At 40.0% G+C, this 18,921-nt stretch overlaps 2 protein-coding genes across 2 annotated transcripts; one reads left to right on the forward strand and one right to left on the reverse strand.

The window, feature by feature from the left end:
• The first annotated feature begins 588 nt into the window (after positions 1-588).
• On the forward strand, positions 589-15,497 carry znf839 (zinc finger protein 839). Its single transcript, XM_042338108.1, has 8 exons — positions 589-1,672; positions 3,789-4,742; positions 7,180-7,308; positions 7,796-7,888; positions 9,064-9,219; positions 9,961-10,098; positions 11,104-11,236; positions 11,967-15,497. Exons 1-8 carry the CDS (start codon positions 665-667, stop codon positions 13,097-13,099), a joined length of 3,744 nt encoding a protein of 1,247 aa, XP_042194042.1. The 5' UTR covers positions 589-664; the 3' UTR covers positions 13,100-15,497.
• An 8-nt stretch (positions 15,498-15,505) lies between these two features.
• LOC103175328 (cyclin-dependent kinase 2 interacting protein) lies at positions 15,506-18,871 on the reverse strand. The gene is made up of 5 exons (XM_007888313.1): positions 18,758-18,871; positions 17,958-18,132; positions 17,558-17,690; positions 16,403-16,532; positions 15,506-15,953 (listed from the first exon to the last, which is right to left on the reverse strand). The coding sequence occupies exons 1-5, from the start codon at positions 18,762-18,764 to the stop codon at positions 15,751-15,753; spliced, it is 648 nt and encodes a 215-aa protein (XP_007886504.1). The 5' UTR covers positions 18,765-18,871; the 3' UTR covers positions 15,506-15,750.
• Between the last annotated feature and the right edge of the window lie 50 nt (positions 18,872-18,921).

Genomic DNA, 18,921 nt, shown 5'->3' on the forward strand with positions numbered 1-18,921 from the left:
CTCCTCCTCTGCCCTCACATTAAATTAAATTAAAAACGCATTATTTTTACATTCTCCATTTATTTTTACATTTTTTTTAAAAAATTATTTTTTTTTAAACTCGACGTTGATGTTATATATATATATATACACATATAATAGAATACCTATATATGAAGTGTATTTTATATTAAGAGGTGGGGGGGGGGCGGTCACGTGCGCACCAAGGTCGGCTCCGCCTGCGAGGGCGGATGTTCTGCACTCGCTGAGCTGAAGGGGGCGCTGCAGGCGGTTCGGCTCGCTCCTCGCAAGCGTCAGTCGCTCCTTTGAGCCTCTCCGGCTCCCGTCCCCCCGCCATCTTGTGGCGACGCCGCGCGTGACGTCCTTCCAACGACTTTTTTTTAAAAAAAATGAGGGGGGGCGGAGGGGGAGGGGGAGCGGTCGGGACCCATTAAATCCTTTCAACCGGCATTTTAATCTTCCGCGAGACTGTCTCCTCGGCTCCGTTGCCCGGCGCCGCCTCAGTCAGCCCTGCGGGAAAAAAAAACCCGCCTCAGAAATTGTACCCCCCCCCCCACCCCACACCACGTTACCCGACTGCCTCCGCCTGAAAACACGGCCGCCAACATGGCGGAGGAGGAGGACGGCCTGACAGGCGAGGAGGTGGCCGTGAGCGGGGACCAGTATGGCGGCGGCCGACTACAAGCTCTCGGGCAGCAGCAACAACCAAGAACAAGTCCACCACCACCACCGACAAGAGATAGTGTTGGCGACGACCACTGCCGTTGCCACCACCGCCTCTGCCACTGACCGCCCCCATGTGCTCTCGAAACAATTCGCCGTCCACCTGCCCCAGGTGCTGCCCGAGTACGTGCGGGTGGCCGTGGAGGAAGCGGCCACCTTCTCGCTGACCGAGGAGCTGGAGGGCGTGGCCGCGGACGGAGCCCCCGGCACCATCATCTACGTGCAGCCCGACGGCACCTTCGTGGAGGGCACGGGCCTGACCCCCGAGGAGCAGCAGCAACTGGCCGAGCAGTTAGCCGAGCAGCAGGGGCTGGTGGAGGTCAGCCAGAGCCGGAGCCGAGCGGTCCACATGTCCGAGAGCCAGCCACACGCTCGGTTGGTGCAACACGCGGGGCTGACCGGTCCGCAGCCGGTCATCACCCGCGTTACTGAACCCCAGCAGCAGCAGCAGCAGCAGCAGGCGCCAGACCTCAGCGAGACCAACGTGCGTCTGAGCAACAACTCCCCCCGGCCTCCTGACAGCCAGGCTCCGCGGAAGAGCAGCTCGGCGCCGCCCTGCGCTCCTCTGGAAGCTCGAGCAGCTCCCGAGCCACACCATCCGCTGGTCCAAGCGCCCGTGTGCCCGACTGCGGAGCCGCGGGTGCCACCAGGTGGGGGGGATCATCCCGGGCCAACGGTCCAGCGGGTCCAAGCGTGCAGCCCCGCTCGAGTTCTTCAGCAAGTGAACATTGCATCGCAGGCGTCTGCAGTGAATCGGCTCAGCCCGCCTCGGATCCCGACTGCGGGGTGGCAGCAGCAGGCGGTCTTCAAGCCGCCGTTGACGATCATTCACAACGCAGCGCAACAGTTGCAGAACGCTGCTCACCAAGCAGTCCTTCAACAAAATCTACAGCAGTCTACGCACGCACAGCACCAGCTGGGACCTTTGCGAGTTTTACCTTCCACACAGGTATTGGTGAACACGTCTGTTTGCAATTTGAAAACGTAAACCAGGGTCACAGTTGTTTTAAATACTTTTTTTTACTGCTGCCGTATTGCGTGTTCGTGGTTGGCTCGGTTGGTGGCACTCTTAGCTCTTGCATCAGAAGGTTATTGGTCCAAGCCCTTTGGTTGACATTTCAGTGCAGTGTGGAATACACTGTACTGCAGTGCAGAATACACTTATTGTCAGAGATGTTGCCCTTCAGGTGAGATAATAATCCTTGCATTTTTTTTGATATAGGGCTTTTCACATCGGGAGGACGTCCCAAAGCGCTGCACAGAACACACTGTAAAGTGAATTGACTGTATATTTGTGGGCGAACGCGGCAGCCAATTGCACACAGCAATGTCCCACAAATGTAGGAAGGGGTAAGGCCGTGGAGGGCCTTGAAGGCGAATGATTGAAAATGACCAATTTATTATTGTTTTGTTTTTTTGGAGGGATTATTATTAGGCTCTGTGTGGAGTAAGGAAACTTGCCCAAGGTTTCACCCTCTGCTTGGAATTGAACTCAGGTCTCTCACTTGCAAAGCGAGTGCTCTAACCACTGAGCCACAGGACTCCACAAAGGTGGAGATGTTTAACAAAGGTTTTGTCTGACTGTTCAGGTGGACGTTAAAGATCCCGTGGCACAATTTGAAAAGGAGATTCTCCCAGGGTTTGTGCAACAATCCCCCAGATAAAATTGCTCATTCACTTCATGGCTGTTTGTAGGACACTGCTGTCCACAAAATGGCTGTGGCATGTACCTACAAAATACTGTCATTACACATTACAGTATATCATGTGAAGCACATTGAGACATCCTACTGACGTGAATCCCCAGGCACGGGGTTAACTTCCACATGCATGCGAATGACAACCAACTTTATCTCTCTGACTTCATCCTTGACTCCCGGACCACTGCTGTCCTGACATATTGTCTGTCATACATTAAGTCCTGGATGAGAGCCAATTTTCTCCAGTCGATTGTCGACAAGACTGAGGTTCTTCCGTTTGGATCTCGTCAGCACCTCCTTGCCTCAGGCACTGTCAGTATCACTATTCATGGATGCACTGTCCACCTCACTGAGCCAGTGTGGAAACGTGGTATCTTGTTTGACCCTCAACCTTCCTTTAAACCTACATCCGTGCCATGACCTTTCTGCCTTCCCCCACCTCCACAATATTTCCCGCTTTGTCACTAACTCACTGATTGACTCTCAACAAAAATGCTTTACAAATTTATATCTGTTATTACAAACAGTTCAAAATGTAATATCGATCAAAAGAGTGTTTTAAAATGGGTATTTCTCTCATCGCCATAGTACTGACATCCTTCAGAAATAGAATGATTGATTTGGTTTTTGAACTTCATGTGGGTGAGATATAGCAACTGGTAGCAGATGGAATCGATGCGTTGTTATAATTCACCAGCTTGAAAGACAGCCATGTTCTGCTCGTAATGCTGATTGGTGATTTACACTGAAATCCATACGCACAGTTCAGTGTTATTGGCTTAAGTATTTGCAAAATTAGGTCAAAACTAAATTGTACCCTTTTAAGTACTGTAATAATCTGCAAAATTGCCTTTTGAAATATTTTAACTGCTGCTCAAAAGTAATTTCATATTGATCTGAAAACTAAACGGGCTAACTGATTCAATTTTTGAAAATACCTTTTTAATGTGTAACTAAATTGCTATAAAATAACAATATAATAGTACAAAATTAGATTTGTATAGTGCCTTTCATGTTGGGAGGACGACCCAAGACGCTGGACAGTCAGGGATTTGGGGAGGGGCAGGGAGGATAGGAGGGTTGGCGAAGGCGGGCGGGGTGGTCTTGAGATGTGCCTTGAAGTAGTCAAGGGAGGGAACAAGGTGAAGGGAATGTGGGATGGAATTCCAAAGGGTGGGGCCGGAGAGGCTAAAGGGCGGGCCAGGCAGGGGACATGGAACAGGCTGGAACCTGCTGAACAGAGGGAGCGGACAGGTTAATAAGGCGTTATAGAGGTAGGAAGGGGGAAGGCCGTGGAGGGCCTTGAAGGTGAATGATAATGAACTTTAAATTTTTAAATAGAGTTATGTTTTTTTCCTTCTACAGCATCAGTTAGAAACTGTCCAGGTTCACATACGAACCGTGCAACCACAGAAGGAGAGGAAAGATAGGCCTATGCCACCTCTGGCAGTGGTTCAGCCCAAGACAGCAGCTTCTACTCAATTGGGAAACCAAAGCAACATTGTTTCAGGTGGAGTTAATATCTCTGGACCTCAAATCATTAGAATCCAGCCTCTCTCTGGATCTGGACCACAGCAGTATATTTTACACAGTTCTTCTGTACCCCCAATCCAGCTGCTTGTTCAGCGACAGCCTCCACCACTTGCACCTGTAAACTCTATTAATGTGCTTCCGGGAGTGAGCATCAGTGCACAATCTGGCATCTTCACAAACTCCATAGCTGCTAGTAAATCTGCTGTTACGGCAGTGGTAGCAAATTCCTGCACTAACGCTAAGAAGCACGAACTTAGTGAGAAATCGAAGCAGAAAAAACCTGTAAAAATCAAAACTCGATCTGGGCGGATATCACGACCGCCAAAATATAAGGTCAAAGATTATAAGTTTATAAAAACCGAAGACTTGGCAGAGGGCCATCAGTCAGATTCTGATGACTATTCTGAATACAGTTTGGAAGAAGAAGAAGCAAAGGCAAAAGAAGAAGACCGCAATCTTTCTTTGCCATGTTCTTTCAAGCCTAAGAAGTTTAAATGTGAAACCTGTGAAAAGTCCTATATTGGAAGAGGTGGATTAGCTCGGCACTACAGGCTTAATGCATCTCATGGGCAGCTGGTTTCTGCCCCTGAAGAACAGAGGACTTCTGTAAACAAACCCAATGGAAATGTGCTTGTTGGGGACAGTGGAAATGGTGGCGATGAAAATGGCAAATTAACTCCTGGACGAGTAGTACCATCTCCTGAACTAATGACACCCCCTCTAATCCATGCCACTGAATCAGTAACAGTGGATAGCACAACTGCATCTTCTCAGGGAGTCCAGCAGGTAAGTAGTAAAGCATTACATTCAGATAGTTTAATTCCAGTTTTGTCCCTTTCTTGAATGTACTCGCTGAGAGTAGAGGAATCAACTATCTCTGGATAAATTTGTCATTCACTTCATGGCTGTTTGTGAGATCAAATTAACTGTGCAGCACTTTGAGAAGTAATGTGTTCTGTATCAAATTCTAGGATTATTATCGTGTGTATAATAATAATCCTTGCATTTGATATAGCGATTTTCACGTCTTCTAGACGTGAATTGACTGTATATTTGTGGGCTTCATTGGCCTTCCCAACTCTTCCCTTCACAAGCTGCAGATCATCCAAAACTCTGCAGCTCGTGTATTCTCGCGCACCAGGCTCCTTGACCCCATCACTCCCACCCTCGCCCGACTCCACTGGTTTCCCATCCCCCAGAGGATTGAGTTCAAGATCCTCGTCCTCACTTTCAAGGCCATCCATGGTCTTGCCCCCTCCTACCTCTTTGACCTGCTGACTCCCTACCAATCTGCCCGCTCCCTCCGTTCAGCAGGCTCCAGTCTGCTCCATGTCTCCCGTCTGACCCGCCCTACCATCAGAGAGGCTTTCAGCCTCTCTGCCCCCACACTCTGAAACTCCATCCCGCATTCTCTTCGCCTCACTTCCTCCCTTGCCTCCTTCAAGGTCTCAAGACCCTTCTCTTCGACCAAGCTTTTGGTCGCCCTCCCACCTTCTGCCTTCTCTCATCCCTTCGCCACCCCTTCCCCATACTCGGGCCCCGACTGTTCAGAGCTATAAGGGGAGATGCATTTAGATCTTAATGGTGAGGATGATTATTAGCTTTACGAAATTGTGAACTAGGTGCTTGGAGGTAGAATGCAGCATGAATAGTGCAGAAACTTAATTACTTAGTTGCGTAAGCCATTGGACAAGGTGAAACAACTTCTACACTACAGAGGAGTCTTGGGCTGAGTCTCTAGCTGCTAGATGCTACAATTGGCCTCTACATTTTAGGTTAGCGTGGTTATAAATCAGTGACCTTTACTGGAAACTGCATTTTTAGGTAGGAAAGGCTCAGCAGTAATATTTTGTTTCTTTCTCTTTTTTATCCTTCCCCCTCACATGAAAAAAAACCTTCAATCATACTGTCCTAGGACCACATGTCAAGCAGGACTGCTTGAAGTACTAGAGAGCTGATGCTTGTGAAAATTCATTCCACTCTCAGGATAGAAGCAAAAAGTAGAATTGAAATTGTGGTTTTGGCAGTCAAATACATAACATGGTTTCCAGGCAGCATTGCTTTTTTAAAAGAAAGTACAGTACTTTTTGTCACTGTCCATTATTGCACTAATTTATGAGTACCTCTGAATCTAGCTTCTGATAGTCTCAGATATTCTGTGTTTATGTATAATTTAAAGAATGACTGTGCATTGTTTCTGTTTCATTGTGGTTTTTGTATGTATATGAATTTCTTTCCTGGTTACTGACCTGAACCATTCCTGTACTATGTGTAACTGAGTCACACCTAGTAGATATATTTAAAGCAATACAGGCCAGTGTCTTTTCCGACTGAGACATTATGGAATCAGGAACATAGGGGCTTTAATGGAAAAATCTATTTTGCAAGTTTAAGACTATACTATAATTTATTATTTTGTACAGAATTATATCTTTTCGCTTATGGACAGGGCACAGTTGAGCAATAAAGTGAATATAAAAGGTGCAGTGAAATTACTTTCATGTTGGAGTTTCATGTTGGCTCCTGTTGCACAGTATTTCTACAAATTCTCTAAATTGGCCATGGATTAATAAAAATTCATAGTGGATAGTCTCAAAATAGTTATTTGATTGATGTCCTACACCTTCTATTTATAAATATTCATGTGATGAACACAACTGTAAATTGTAATTTAACCTATATTTGTTTTAACAATTAATTTTGTAATGTAGTTTTTAAAAAATACGTTTTATATTGTCCTTGTTGACACATTGGGCAATGTCTTCACTGAGTGTAGAACTGAGCCCTTCAGAACACAAAGGGCGATGCTTGATCCTTGAGTGATGAAGCTAGAATCATCCCTAAGGTAGGAAAATTTCAACCAGTGTTTCCACTCCAGATTGTGTTTGAGACACTGCTGCTGGAACATAATTGTAGGGACAAGCTTGGATTGACTGTGATGTGCTCTCCAGTCTCATAAACTGCTGATGCTTGTGGTCTGGGCTCACACATGAATAATCGCGAGGGTGATCAATACCTATAGAACTGCGAATCAGCAGGTTTGGGATGGGACAAAGCTGAAGCTGTTGTTTAGTGCACAATGTTAAAGTGAAGTGTATTAAACTTTTGTATCATATAATATAGCTTTACAATGTTATTTCTGTTATTAATCTTACATATCTTAAATGTTGATAACATAATGTTTGAAGCATAGAATTAAAAGCTACACTTCCTTTTCTTGCAGCCTGTAAAGATTACATCAGCGCATAATTTTCCTGGGCATCGGCAAACAGTGCGGCGCGGGAGGCCTCCTAAACAGCACAACAACACTCCTCAAGATCAAGTCCTTAAGAGGAAGGCAAGGCTAAAAGAGGTAGGAGTTTCAACAAGTGACTTGGTTTAATTTGGATACAATTTATTTTATCATTTCCTTTTCTCCTCAATTTGTACACTAGATCAGAACTCAGATTTGCTTATTATCCATTTCAAAATTTGTTTCAGGCATTCTTTGTTTAACACATGGCTTTAATGTAAATTTATACAAATGTGAGCATATGTTTTATGGCCCAATTTATAAACCCTTTGGCACATGTAATCGGGGAATACATTCTTCCCTTATTTTTAATGCAGTGATCCATCTGCTTTGTTTTACGATCTTGGATATTGTGTGATCTAAGTGTAACAATCAAAGTATTAAAATATTCTGAGTTTAATAATTGACAAATCTAAAATTAATTTGCTGTCTACTTTCAATGATTTTATTTAAAGTATTATTATACACTATTTCCATTGCTGGTTACTATATTGTACATCTTGTTTTATATCCAACATAGAACTTAAGATTTTGTTTGGTTCACTAGTTCCTAAAGCAGTGTGATGATGAAGAACTAATGGAATTGGCTCTCCCCAGACTTACAAAAGTGATCACACTCTGGGAATTCCTGCTGATGAAGGTTAGAGAACTTGCGTATTATTACAGTATTGTACTAGAGCCTATGTAACTGTGTAGTATTTAGGATGAATTCCTGATATTTCATATACAAAAATATGAAAAATTCCAAAATACTGCAATGTATCAACCTCCAAGAGAATTGTTGACTGTGTGAGTTATGAAGCTGGCAATTGCACAAATTAATTTTTCAAAATAATCCATGTGCGTGCTGTTTTACACATTTCTGTTCTGATCGGTTGATAAAGAATCATTGACAAACTCCTAGCTCAGTGAAATTTTACTTACAACATGTAACATATATTGGTTTGTGATTGGCCAAGAAATATGGCTTTTTTGTGGTATAAAGAGCAATTTTTAAAATATTTCCTCCTGTTATTATTCAGAATTTCACTAATACTTGCAGTAGTGTGTAAAGCATGTAAAATCTTGGAATTGATGACTATGTGTTTTTGTTTATTTTTTTTTACAAAAATGGGTTGGCAGACTATAAAATTGTGGAATGGCATTTATGGCTTCTTAAAGTTGCTTTCCTTCCTGGTTCAGATTGAGATAGAGAAATTAAATATTGCATGATATTCCAGAGTTCCAGCCTCTGGAGAACTCTGAATATCTACTTAAAAGCCGCAAGTGTATGTGTATAATGCATATAATGTCCCTTAATTCACAAATCCACCATTTTGCAAGTCTTTCCATCCTTATCGCAAGCTGGAAATGACGTGGCGCCTGAAACAGAATCCTCGGTGAGAAATGTTAGCAGCACATCAGTCGTGATGGTTTCACGAATGCTGCCAACCTAATGGTGCTGTACTCAAAATGGTGGACCTGATGATTTTGAGGTGAGGAGTTTTCACTTATTAAAAAAAATTAACCCCTCTCTCCTCATCCCCCCCCGCTTTCCTCAGTCCAAAATACTCTGCCAAAGCAGAATAATACAGTTTTGATAACTGTAATCCCAGTGTACCATTAGGGGAGGACATCTTTTGGTTACAACATGTTAAAATTCTTGTTTTCCTCCATGCCCACTTAAACAAAGTGTTAAAAGTACAATTTTTCAGAGTGTACTGGTGCTTGTATGGTGTATACTGTAAGAATTGTATTGTTTTGCCTTTTTGATACAAAGGATAGGTTTGTTCCCTGACGCACTGGATTTTCATCCATTTACTGCTATACTCCCAGGTAGAAAGAGGAAGGCCTGCTAGACCACACTTCCCAGATGTGTATAAAGAGTTTGAAATGCTGCATAAGCACGTGAAGAAAATGGCCGAAGAGCAGTTAAGTAGTTCCTTCCGGGTGATAAGTCCTCAACAGCCCTTGCAAATCTCTTGTTTACAGGTAAATGTTTGTTTTGGAACTTAGAATGTATTTCTCATTTTTCCTAAGTTATTAAAAATGTATATGAATATAGTTCAATGCCACTATATCTGTCTCCTGCTGAGATAGAACTTTTCTGATATCTTTATTACATTTGTGTGCTCATAAAGGCGAGATTAATGCGAGATTGGGGAATAGGAAACACGTTTCCACTGTTTACATCCAGTCCGCATTGTGTCCTCGCATGTCAGGTTACATGCAGAGTAAATTATGTCAACATCAACTGCACTGGTGTGACATTTCCATTTTTACCAACTATTGTGGCCTTTTGAATGCCAAATTTAGATTTTTTTTTTGCCTGAATACCCATTATGAGCTGGGTGAAAACTGCACAAACGTCACATAGACCTTATAGTGAATAACAAATGAAGATTTTATTCTTATTAATTGAGTCCCAACGGTGAAAAGAAAATTGCAAATCTAGTGAGTTGCCCAGTTCTCCAAATGAGATTTTATTCCACTCAAATACATGCAATTCATATTGCATTCTTCAATTTATCATTTGCTCCTTTAAGTGAGTAGTTGCTGTAAAAGTACAGCACTAGGTTCAATGTTTAAAAATTGCATTTAATACAGTAATAATACAAGCAAGTACAAAAATTATTATTGTCATCAAAAATTTTCAAAGCATTTCACATGATTTTTCTGTAAAATGCGGTATTTATAGACTAGATAAATTTTCGCTTCCCTTCCATGGTTCAGGTGGCTGAATCATTAGGCATGACCGAGTTTATGAGCAAAGAAAAGCAGCAGAATGCAGACTTATCTCTGTCCTACAGTATAGTTACAGTGGGTGACAAGAACAACCTGAATTCATCTGGAGAAAAACATGCCTTAGAAGTGAGTATGAATTTTTTAAACTTTAAATGCATTGAATGCTGGATAAAATAAAAATGATTCTTTGCAATATGATGTTGCCTGACTTGCCCAAATAGATTTTCTTATAATTCTCTTTTAAAATATATATACTGTATATATAATGAATATAGATTTTCAGAAGAGCTAAGAGCTCAAATTAGGGTGTGTGGAATTGAAGGCAATAGTGTGATATGAATAGGATATTGATTAGAAGGCAGAGAGTTGGGATAAAAGGGACATTCTCTGATTAAATGGGGAGTGACAAGCATTCTCCAACCTGCAATTTGGCACATGCTTTAGCTTTTTATTTGCTTTCTGAATGCCTGTTACATTAGTGACTGCTTTACTGCAGCAAACAGGATCACGGGTCTTTAAACCAGAAGCTCATAGTCCCTGCCTGAAATGGGCAATCACGTAATCCTTGTCACACATCAGGAAGTGAGTGGAAGCACAGAGATATATCAAACATTTTATAGAAAGGATGGAAACCAACAATAAGAGCTTCAAGCATTAGTTATGTTTATAATATCTGGACTTGGAATCACATAATCCACTTCAATACATTGCTGGGGGAGTGTTGGATTGTCGGAAATGCTGTCCTTCGGATGAGATATTAAATTGAAGTATGCCTGCCTGTTCAGGTGGACGTTAAACACCCGACAACGACAAAATTACATTTGTGAAAGATTCCATAGTACTGTTCGAAAAGAGAAGAGAGTTTCTCCCTGTGTCCTGCCCAACAAATCTCCCAAATAATCTATTTTATAGTATATCCTGTGAAGCGCTTTGAGATGTCTTGACGATGTGATAAAGCGCGATGTCAAATGCAAGGATCATTATGTTTTTCTTACAAGTGCCACATATTTGTTAAAACTTGTACGATTAACCTAATATTCTACTTAACAATACTGGCGGCAGTTTGCAGCAAATATGTAATTTCTATCTTTCTCGTTCATTGTGTTCTAAAATTATTATCATCTTTTTCAGAAGGACTTTGGAGCCTTCCCACCTTCATCAAAACGAATGAGAATGGATATTACTGTGCAAACTGAAAGCAATGTCAATCAAAATGGAGTACAGAAAGTTGAAGACAATTTACAATGTTTAACTACTGAAGCAGGTAATATTACATATTCTCAATAAATGATTTAGGCAGTGGTTGAATCCAAGGAAACCACAGATTTATGGAGCTGCATCAGAGTGACAGGAGGCAACTAGTGAGGTGACGTAAAGATGCTTTATTGCTCCAATGATGTTTATTCTGAACATAAATGATTAGAAAGTGGTGATAAAATAATTATCTATATTTGCTAACAGTAAACTAGGGGCAAGTTGCAAATAATCAATGCCATGGGATCATGATCAACTGATGTGGACAAATATGAAATGGGGAAGGAAACTAAGACGTTGGAGCAGACAATAAATGCTATTAACTTTCAGAAGAGGAATTAGAGGATACAATGGGTTGCTAAAATGCTCAAATATTAATGCAATCAATGCACAGAGGCAGTAACCTGAGCAAATATGACTTTGAGGATGCTTTAAAGAAATAGACAAAAGATAATGTACTTGTATAGAACACCATAACCTCAACCTGAAGACTACAATTCTGGTTGCTATATATAATAATAATCCTTGCATTTGATATAGCGTTTTTCACATCTTCTAGATGTCTCAAAGCGCTTCGCAGAATAGACTAAAGTGAATTGACTGTATATTTGTGGGTGAAATATATACAGTAAGGCCAACTTGACATTCAGGAGAATGTCATGAAGGGCAATTAAATTGATAGCTTGAATTTTCTTCCTAGTTACATATTTAACCTTTACTCACATAACTGTTTTTTGTAGGCCAAAAGCCAACTGATTGTCCTGCGGTGAATACTTGCGATGCACCTACAACTTCACCTGGAACATTGGCTGCTGAGGTTGTGGATAAGCACAATGATGAGTTACTATCTGGGAATAACATGAAAAATTGTACAATGGGGCCAGGAGAAGAGCAATCTAATTCTGAGGATCTAGGTTTTCAGGTTGCTGAAGTAACTCTTTCAAGCTCCCAACTTCCTCTGCTGGAATCAGAAAACCAAGGCCTAAATAATTCTATTCAGGAGCAAGAAAGTGATTTTTTAACGATGGACACAGACGTTACAGCAGAAGAAATTGTTCAGGAGCAGTTGTCCAGCCGAAACCAGATACCAGATCATCTGAGTGACCCTGATCTAACCTCCCCTGTGCAATCTGATGATGAAATGACAAATCAGAATACGCTTCTTTCAAATATGATTAAGAATAACCGACAAGAAACCAGCAGTTGTGTTCAGGAACTGCAGCATGAGATTTCTAGCCAGGATCCACTTTGCAATCAGGAGCAATCTGAGCAGATAAATGACTCTGACATAGCAGATCAGATGCAGCAGCTTGAGAACGCTCTATCCCATGATGTGGAGCCCACAGAGCATATTTGTAGGACTGAAGTAAACAGCTTGCAGCAGCAGCAACAAATTGAAGAGACATTTGAAGCTGACATATCTGATCAAGTAGAACTCGATTGCCAGGTTACTTCGGAAGAGATAAATTTATTGGAAGTAGTTGATCCAAATAAAATAATGCATGTTGATGAACAGAATGCCGATCAGATTAATCGTGTGGTATCGGCGAATATTCTGGAGAGCACAGTGACGGAAGATGGAACACTACAGTTTCAGCTCCCTGATGGAAGTCAGGAATTTTTGGCTCAGGGACATGAACAGATCTTCATTCAGACTTCTGAGGGACTTCTTCTGTCTCATCAAGGAACTGCTGTGGTGTCTCATACTTCTGATGGCATTGTTATAGTAACCAATGCTGATGGTACCACAATGCACATACGAACACCAGATGGTGTTCCCATTGAAACTGTAGAAGCACTTCTCGCGATGGATTCAGAAGGGCAAAGTGAAACCTTGTTGGTTTCACAAACACAAACTGAAGTGGAGCAGTGAAAACTCGCTTTTCTTTCTCCACCTCCCATTTCAGCAAAAATACTAACTACAGCAGATGTTTTTTCAATGAACTGTTCAGACATACAATGAGGGCTGTTCAATTTTATAAATAATACTTAACTATTTCTATTTGATGTTATGTATTAAACTGAACATTTGTTGAGGTTATGTATTTTGTGTTAAACTTTACAGCTCTGCAAGCTAATAAATCTGCCTGGCATAAAAGTGGGGCTAAGATTTCAGTGGAAGTTCAACCCTGAATGTTGCAATAAGCCTCGCAAGGGTGTATGAAAAAGTGAATCCAGGTACATTTATTGAAGTTTATCCTCCTGAACAGAGATGCGGATCTGCAATAGACCAGAAAATGTGATGTTGCTGCACTGATTCAGAATGTTTTCTTTTTATTATGTTTTGCAACTTGACTGTCTGCTACTATTTGTTACTTATTGAGATGACAACATTGCCAAAATAGTATTTGTACATGTTCTGCCTATTTTTTAAATGGATTGCCCTTATAAGAATACTTGTACTTGTGGGGAAATTTTCATAATAAATCTAAATCTCATGACTTTGTTCTGTTAATGGAAAACGCTTCTTATATCAGCTAGTTAAGGTGCTGGTAATTCATCTCAGTTGCAATGGAAACAAAATGTGTGGTACTACAAGCATGCATTTAGATTGCCAAAATTAGTTATAAATTATTGAAATCTTTCAACTTAATTTCCATTTATAGACGGCATTATAAAAAGTCCATGTTGCATAGAAGTGCATATTGTGGTTTGTGTTTTAAAACACTGGATTTAAATTGCTTTTTTTGCAGTTTTTAAAATGTTTGGAGGACTCTGTATTTTGTTTAACAATTTATTTGATCTAGACCATTTATTTTATGGGAAAAAATACTTTGACAACCAAAGAAAATGAGAATTAAATCTCAGACAACTGAGAGAAGAGCACTTTAGTACTAGCCATGAATTGAATTTAGCCTGCTTGTTTATATTTTTTGAAATCTGCAGAAATGTTAATATACAAGAATTTTAGAAGGTAATGCCCAACTTAATGACTGCAGCAAAACTCAAACTTGATAACATCTTTACAGAATTGAGTATTACCAACCAACATATGGGCTATGTTTTTCTGGTATGTTCCACAATCACCTAATTGTATTCAATATAGAGTATAAATCTACCATCCCCCCTTCTCCCTATCAATTCACATTTGCACTACTCTCTTGTAGTGATCATGTAGATTGAAGAGTCTTCTACACTTCATTCTGTTACTAGGTTTAAGGAGACTAGCCATCTGTTAAAGAGGATCGGATTTCATCTGAGATGGGACAGATGTGTCAATAGGCTGCAGTAATGTTACTAGAATAATACAAACTTTCAGACCGAAGAAAGATCAAAGTTATTTTCTACAGTCATGGAAGTGTAAATAGGACTCGCTCCACCAGAATATTTCCAATGACCTGTGTCCCAAACACACATTCCTTTTTTTTTCCCTGCAGCCAACTGATTTTAAAAAAAACTTGATGTGTTTAATGTGAAGTTTAGTATTTATTTTCTGTAGGGTTGAGGGGATTGGAATTGGATTTAGTTCCATGCCTGTTATAGTATGTATAGATCACTAATTTCTTGTATAATTATTTTCATCCAATATGTATTGCAATTTCAGGAGTGTTGTGCATGTTTGGAAGTTTGGGGATTTCTCTAGTGTACAACAATACTTTGAACTGTATTAACTTGTTTGTAAATAATGAAACTATTTAAAGACTGAAAAAATCAGAAAAATTGAATTTATTTTCTTTTTATCTTTAATTATAGATATGAAGTATTTTGCTATATCTTGTGCTTAATAGTACATTGTAATCTGGACAGACAGCTTTTTTTTGGCCTTAATTTCAATTTGATGTTTTGAACTGAATCAATCTTTATGGTCATTTCAGTTAACTTTGCCTAAACACATTCTTTAAACATTGAATAATGTTTTGTATAACTTATTACAAAACAGAACTGCTTTCTGTCGAGGAGCAACTTTGTACGAGGCCAAAAGTTGGTTTAGTACATGGTATATACACATCTTTGTATAAATTTAAATATTTACTTTAATATTTCATATGCTGCGGTTTTTTTGTACTTTGGACTATACAAACAATGTGATTACTGTTTAAAATATGGTGTAAAGCTTATGGTTCTGACAATATATATCCAATGGAGCAGATAAAATAAGCCACTGAGACACATTTTGTAGCAGTTTTGATGATCTTTGTTTTCACATCTTTGCAAGACAAATATTTAACTTAAGTATCTTTCAGGACCATATTGAATAATTTCAATGAAATTATTTTTTTCACACAAGTGTTTCAATGAAGTTTCTAAAAAGGAAATAAATGAATATATTTTCTTTGCCTGCTGTCAAAATCATTTTTATTTTACAAACACATATCCTACCCCTCTGTCCATTTTGTTAGAAAATCTCATGCATTTTAGCTATTTAAAATCAGTATCCTCCCTCTTGCACCCCTCCATTGAATCAATCTCAGATTAGACCCTTAGACTTTTAATGATTCTTATGGATTTGAAAAAGTGCACAAATCTGAAAGGCAATACTAAGTAACTGGTGTGTTTGATTTGCAAATGACTTGTCAGTTTTGTTTATAGAGGCCTGTGTCCAGTTTCCAAGAGCATGCTCTCGACTAGAAGTTTGGCTTTCTCCTCTACATAGGGCTGGTATAGCCAAGCAGACAGTTGCATCAGCATCAGGTTACGGTCACTCGTGTGGGCAATCTCTTGAGCAATTAATTGTTTCAGTTGCATTTCTTTTCTGTACATTTCAGATAACTGTACCGAGACTTCATCTGAGACAAAAGTAGTTAGAAATGAAAGCATTAGTACCATCACTATTTCTGTTCAAAATGCTAAAATCAAAAGATCTGTTGAAATACCAGAGAGTGATTGCCTTTTTTGAACCATTAGTTATTTACCAGTGCAATTGACAACTAAGCTACAGGTTTCAAGCCCTTTGGGATATCCTCCCAAAGTGGAAAGTGCCATATATTTGTAAATTTTAGAATATTTATAAGGCTTATATATTTCTAGAGTACAAGGAGGAGTAAGAGCCCTTTTTAATAGTTCATTTTTAAATGCACATTATCATTCTCTGCCTTTTAAAAGACAAATTAGTTAAAATAAACTATGCTGTAAATTCTCCATGATTTCTCTTAAAATTGCAAAGCCATCTTCCTCTGAATTAGGTTGTTATTAAATTCATGCATGTTTGGTCAACTGCCACATAAGTTACCCTTACAGAAGTATTTTGTTGTCCATGTGTTAAAGAAAGGAGTTTCTCTTTCAGTTTCACCATGATAATAATGTTCAAGTTCACATATTCCCTTCATGGTTGAAGATAACCTTTCCATCTTTAATACCAACTTTGCCTGAAAGAAAAAATACACAATACTATGTAATAAAGTTCTAATACAACTTACACATATTGCTAGAATCTTTCATGTCAAGAGGATGTTCTAAAGTGTTTGAAAGTTGATTAACCTGCGGTTTGTGCCCTTCATCTGTACATGTGGTTTACAGTGTGTGTTGACTGAAAGAAATCCAGGTCATAAACATGACAGCCACATCGTAGAAAATAGCTGCATGCAGATACTTAATCACACAGCTGTTGTAAAATCAGATTTTATAATAAGATAATCCATCACTTTGTGCTGCATATTAGGCTTTTAGGTTGTTAGTTAATTGGTGGATCGCTTTCCAGGAGTAATAATCTCTGAAAAAAATTTGATCACTCAATCAATGACTGTTTGTGGGACACTACTGTGCTGCCACGTTTCATCCACAAAATACAGTCAATCCACTTTACAATATATTCTGTGAGGCGCCTTGAGACATCCCAATGACCTGATAAGACACCATACCGAATCAAGGATTATTATTATTATTCAGCGCCTTGGGATATCCTCCTGGCGTGAAAGGCGCTATACAAATGTAATCTTGTTGTGGTTTAATTCTACTCCTTCCTTTACTAGAAAAAGACCTAGAAAGTCAATCTGAAGTTATTGATTCAGGAGATGTGAAACCAACCTGAAAATGAAATTTTATTATAGACTTGCAGTTAAGAGCCTGGAAATGTGGCTTCTGAATAAACAAGATGAAAACATGTCAGGGTTTTCAAACATGTTCAGACCAAACTATGTAAATCAGTTCTACGTACGCGTGTGTGTGTGTGTGTATTAGTGGGAGAGAAAACACTCTTTACAACAACCTTCATTGGAATTTGCCATCTGCCACAGCAATTCAAATGATACAAATTCAACCTTGTGCCCACTATCAGGCAACTGGCCAGTGCTTTACTGCTAGATAAATTGAGCAACTTTATGCCCATGTTTTGATACTTTTATTCACTGTTGGGCCAAGTATGGTTACAATATGTTTCATTTAAAATTCTTACCATTTTGTCCAGAAGGTCCTGCAACTCTGTGCAACATTCTTCCAGTTCTTTGTTATATTGCACGTGGGCATTTCCACGGTGAGAGTCATTTCCATCCCCTTCCAATGTTTCCAACTTGTCTGGACTTTCAATCCTAAACAAATGTTGCATAGGAATACTGAAATCAATTTAAAAGTAACCAACGATGGAGGACAAAATATTACAACTTACTTGAGATGTTGTTACAGTTCTTAACCATTACCGAGCTGCAATATGTGATATTCAATTTAAAGTAAATACTATCTTATATTACCGTACTAACGAATAACAGGATCTAGCTTTATCTAGTGAACAAACAACTCATTGAGATAAGTTGTTTGTTTTAACGCCAAGACAAAACTTTAAAAATGTAACACTTTACCGGGTGCCAAGTTTAATGTTAACAATTCTATTTGCTATTGAGAAACCGGCATCATTAATATTTTCCCATTTCAGCATGAAGTTATGCCAGTCTGCTGCATTGTCCTTCAGTTTTCTGGCACTGTTGATCAAGTCTGCCTTTCTAGGAGTTATAGAGCCTGGACTCTTACATGTACCTGTTTGTAAACAAAAACAGTTTTAATTACAGTATTCTATTTACAGAGCACCAATTTTAAAAGGTTTGTTTAAAATCATTTTAAAGTATAACTTGGTACAGAAGTGCCATTACATTTTCTTATCAGAATACGCAACAAATGTTCAACAATAGTGCACAAAATAGCGTTGTTCCTGCATACTTAGCAGGCGAACCCAATAGCTAATTTGTGCACAGCAATGCTCCACAAACAGCCATGAATCGACTGACTAACGTTATCTTCTCTTTCTTGAATATGTCCACCTTGCAGGTCCACCCGGACGGGCAGGCGAAATCTCAGTTTGTAACCAGGAACTTGAACCCACAACCTCATGACTCAGGGGCGAGCGCAACAAATCGCGCTCGGCTTAGAATGCTAGAAATCCGCAACTTAAAATAGGGCCAATCACCTGCCAAAAGGTAAAGGCGAAACATCTCTGTTTCAGATGCTAATAATGGACCTCCTGCAACATTCAGTCCATGATTTAACCGGAGTTGAGGTGCAGATCAGTCGTGGTCTAATAGAATGGCGGAACAGGCTCGAAGGGCTGAATGGCCTCCTCCTCTTCCTATATTCCCAAATGTTCCATGTTTACAACAAAACATACCTGCCATGACCAGAGGGAGTCACATTGCAGCACATGCAGACACCACCGGCCTCTCTCTGCAGCTCAGGTGGCTGTTGGATACACATTGAGCTCACTTCCTGCTCCATGCATGACACCAGCAGATCTGATCGGGATTGGTGGACAGTCTGGAGGGCGGGGATTGG

The sequence above is a fragment of the Callorhinchus milii genome, unplaced genomic scaffold, assembly GCF_018977255.1.
Source record: "Callorhinchus milii isolate IMCB2004 unplaced genomic scaffold, IMCB_Cmil_1.0 Scaffold9, whole genome shotgun sequence".
NCBI lineage: Eukaryota > Metazoa > Chordata > Chondrichthyes > Chimaeriformes > Callorhinchidae > Callorhinchus > Callorhinchus milii.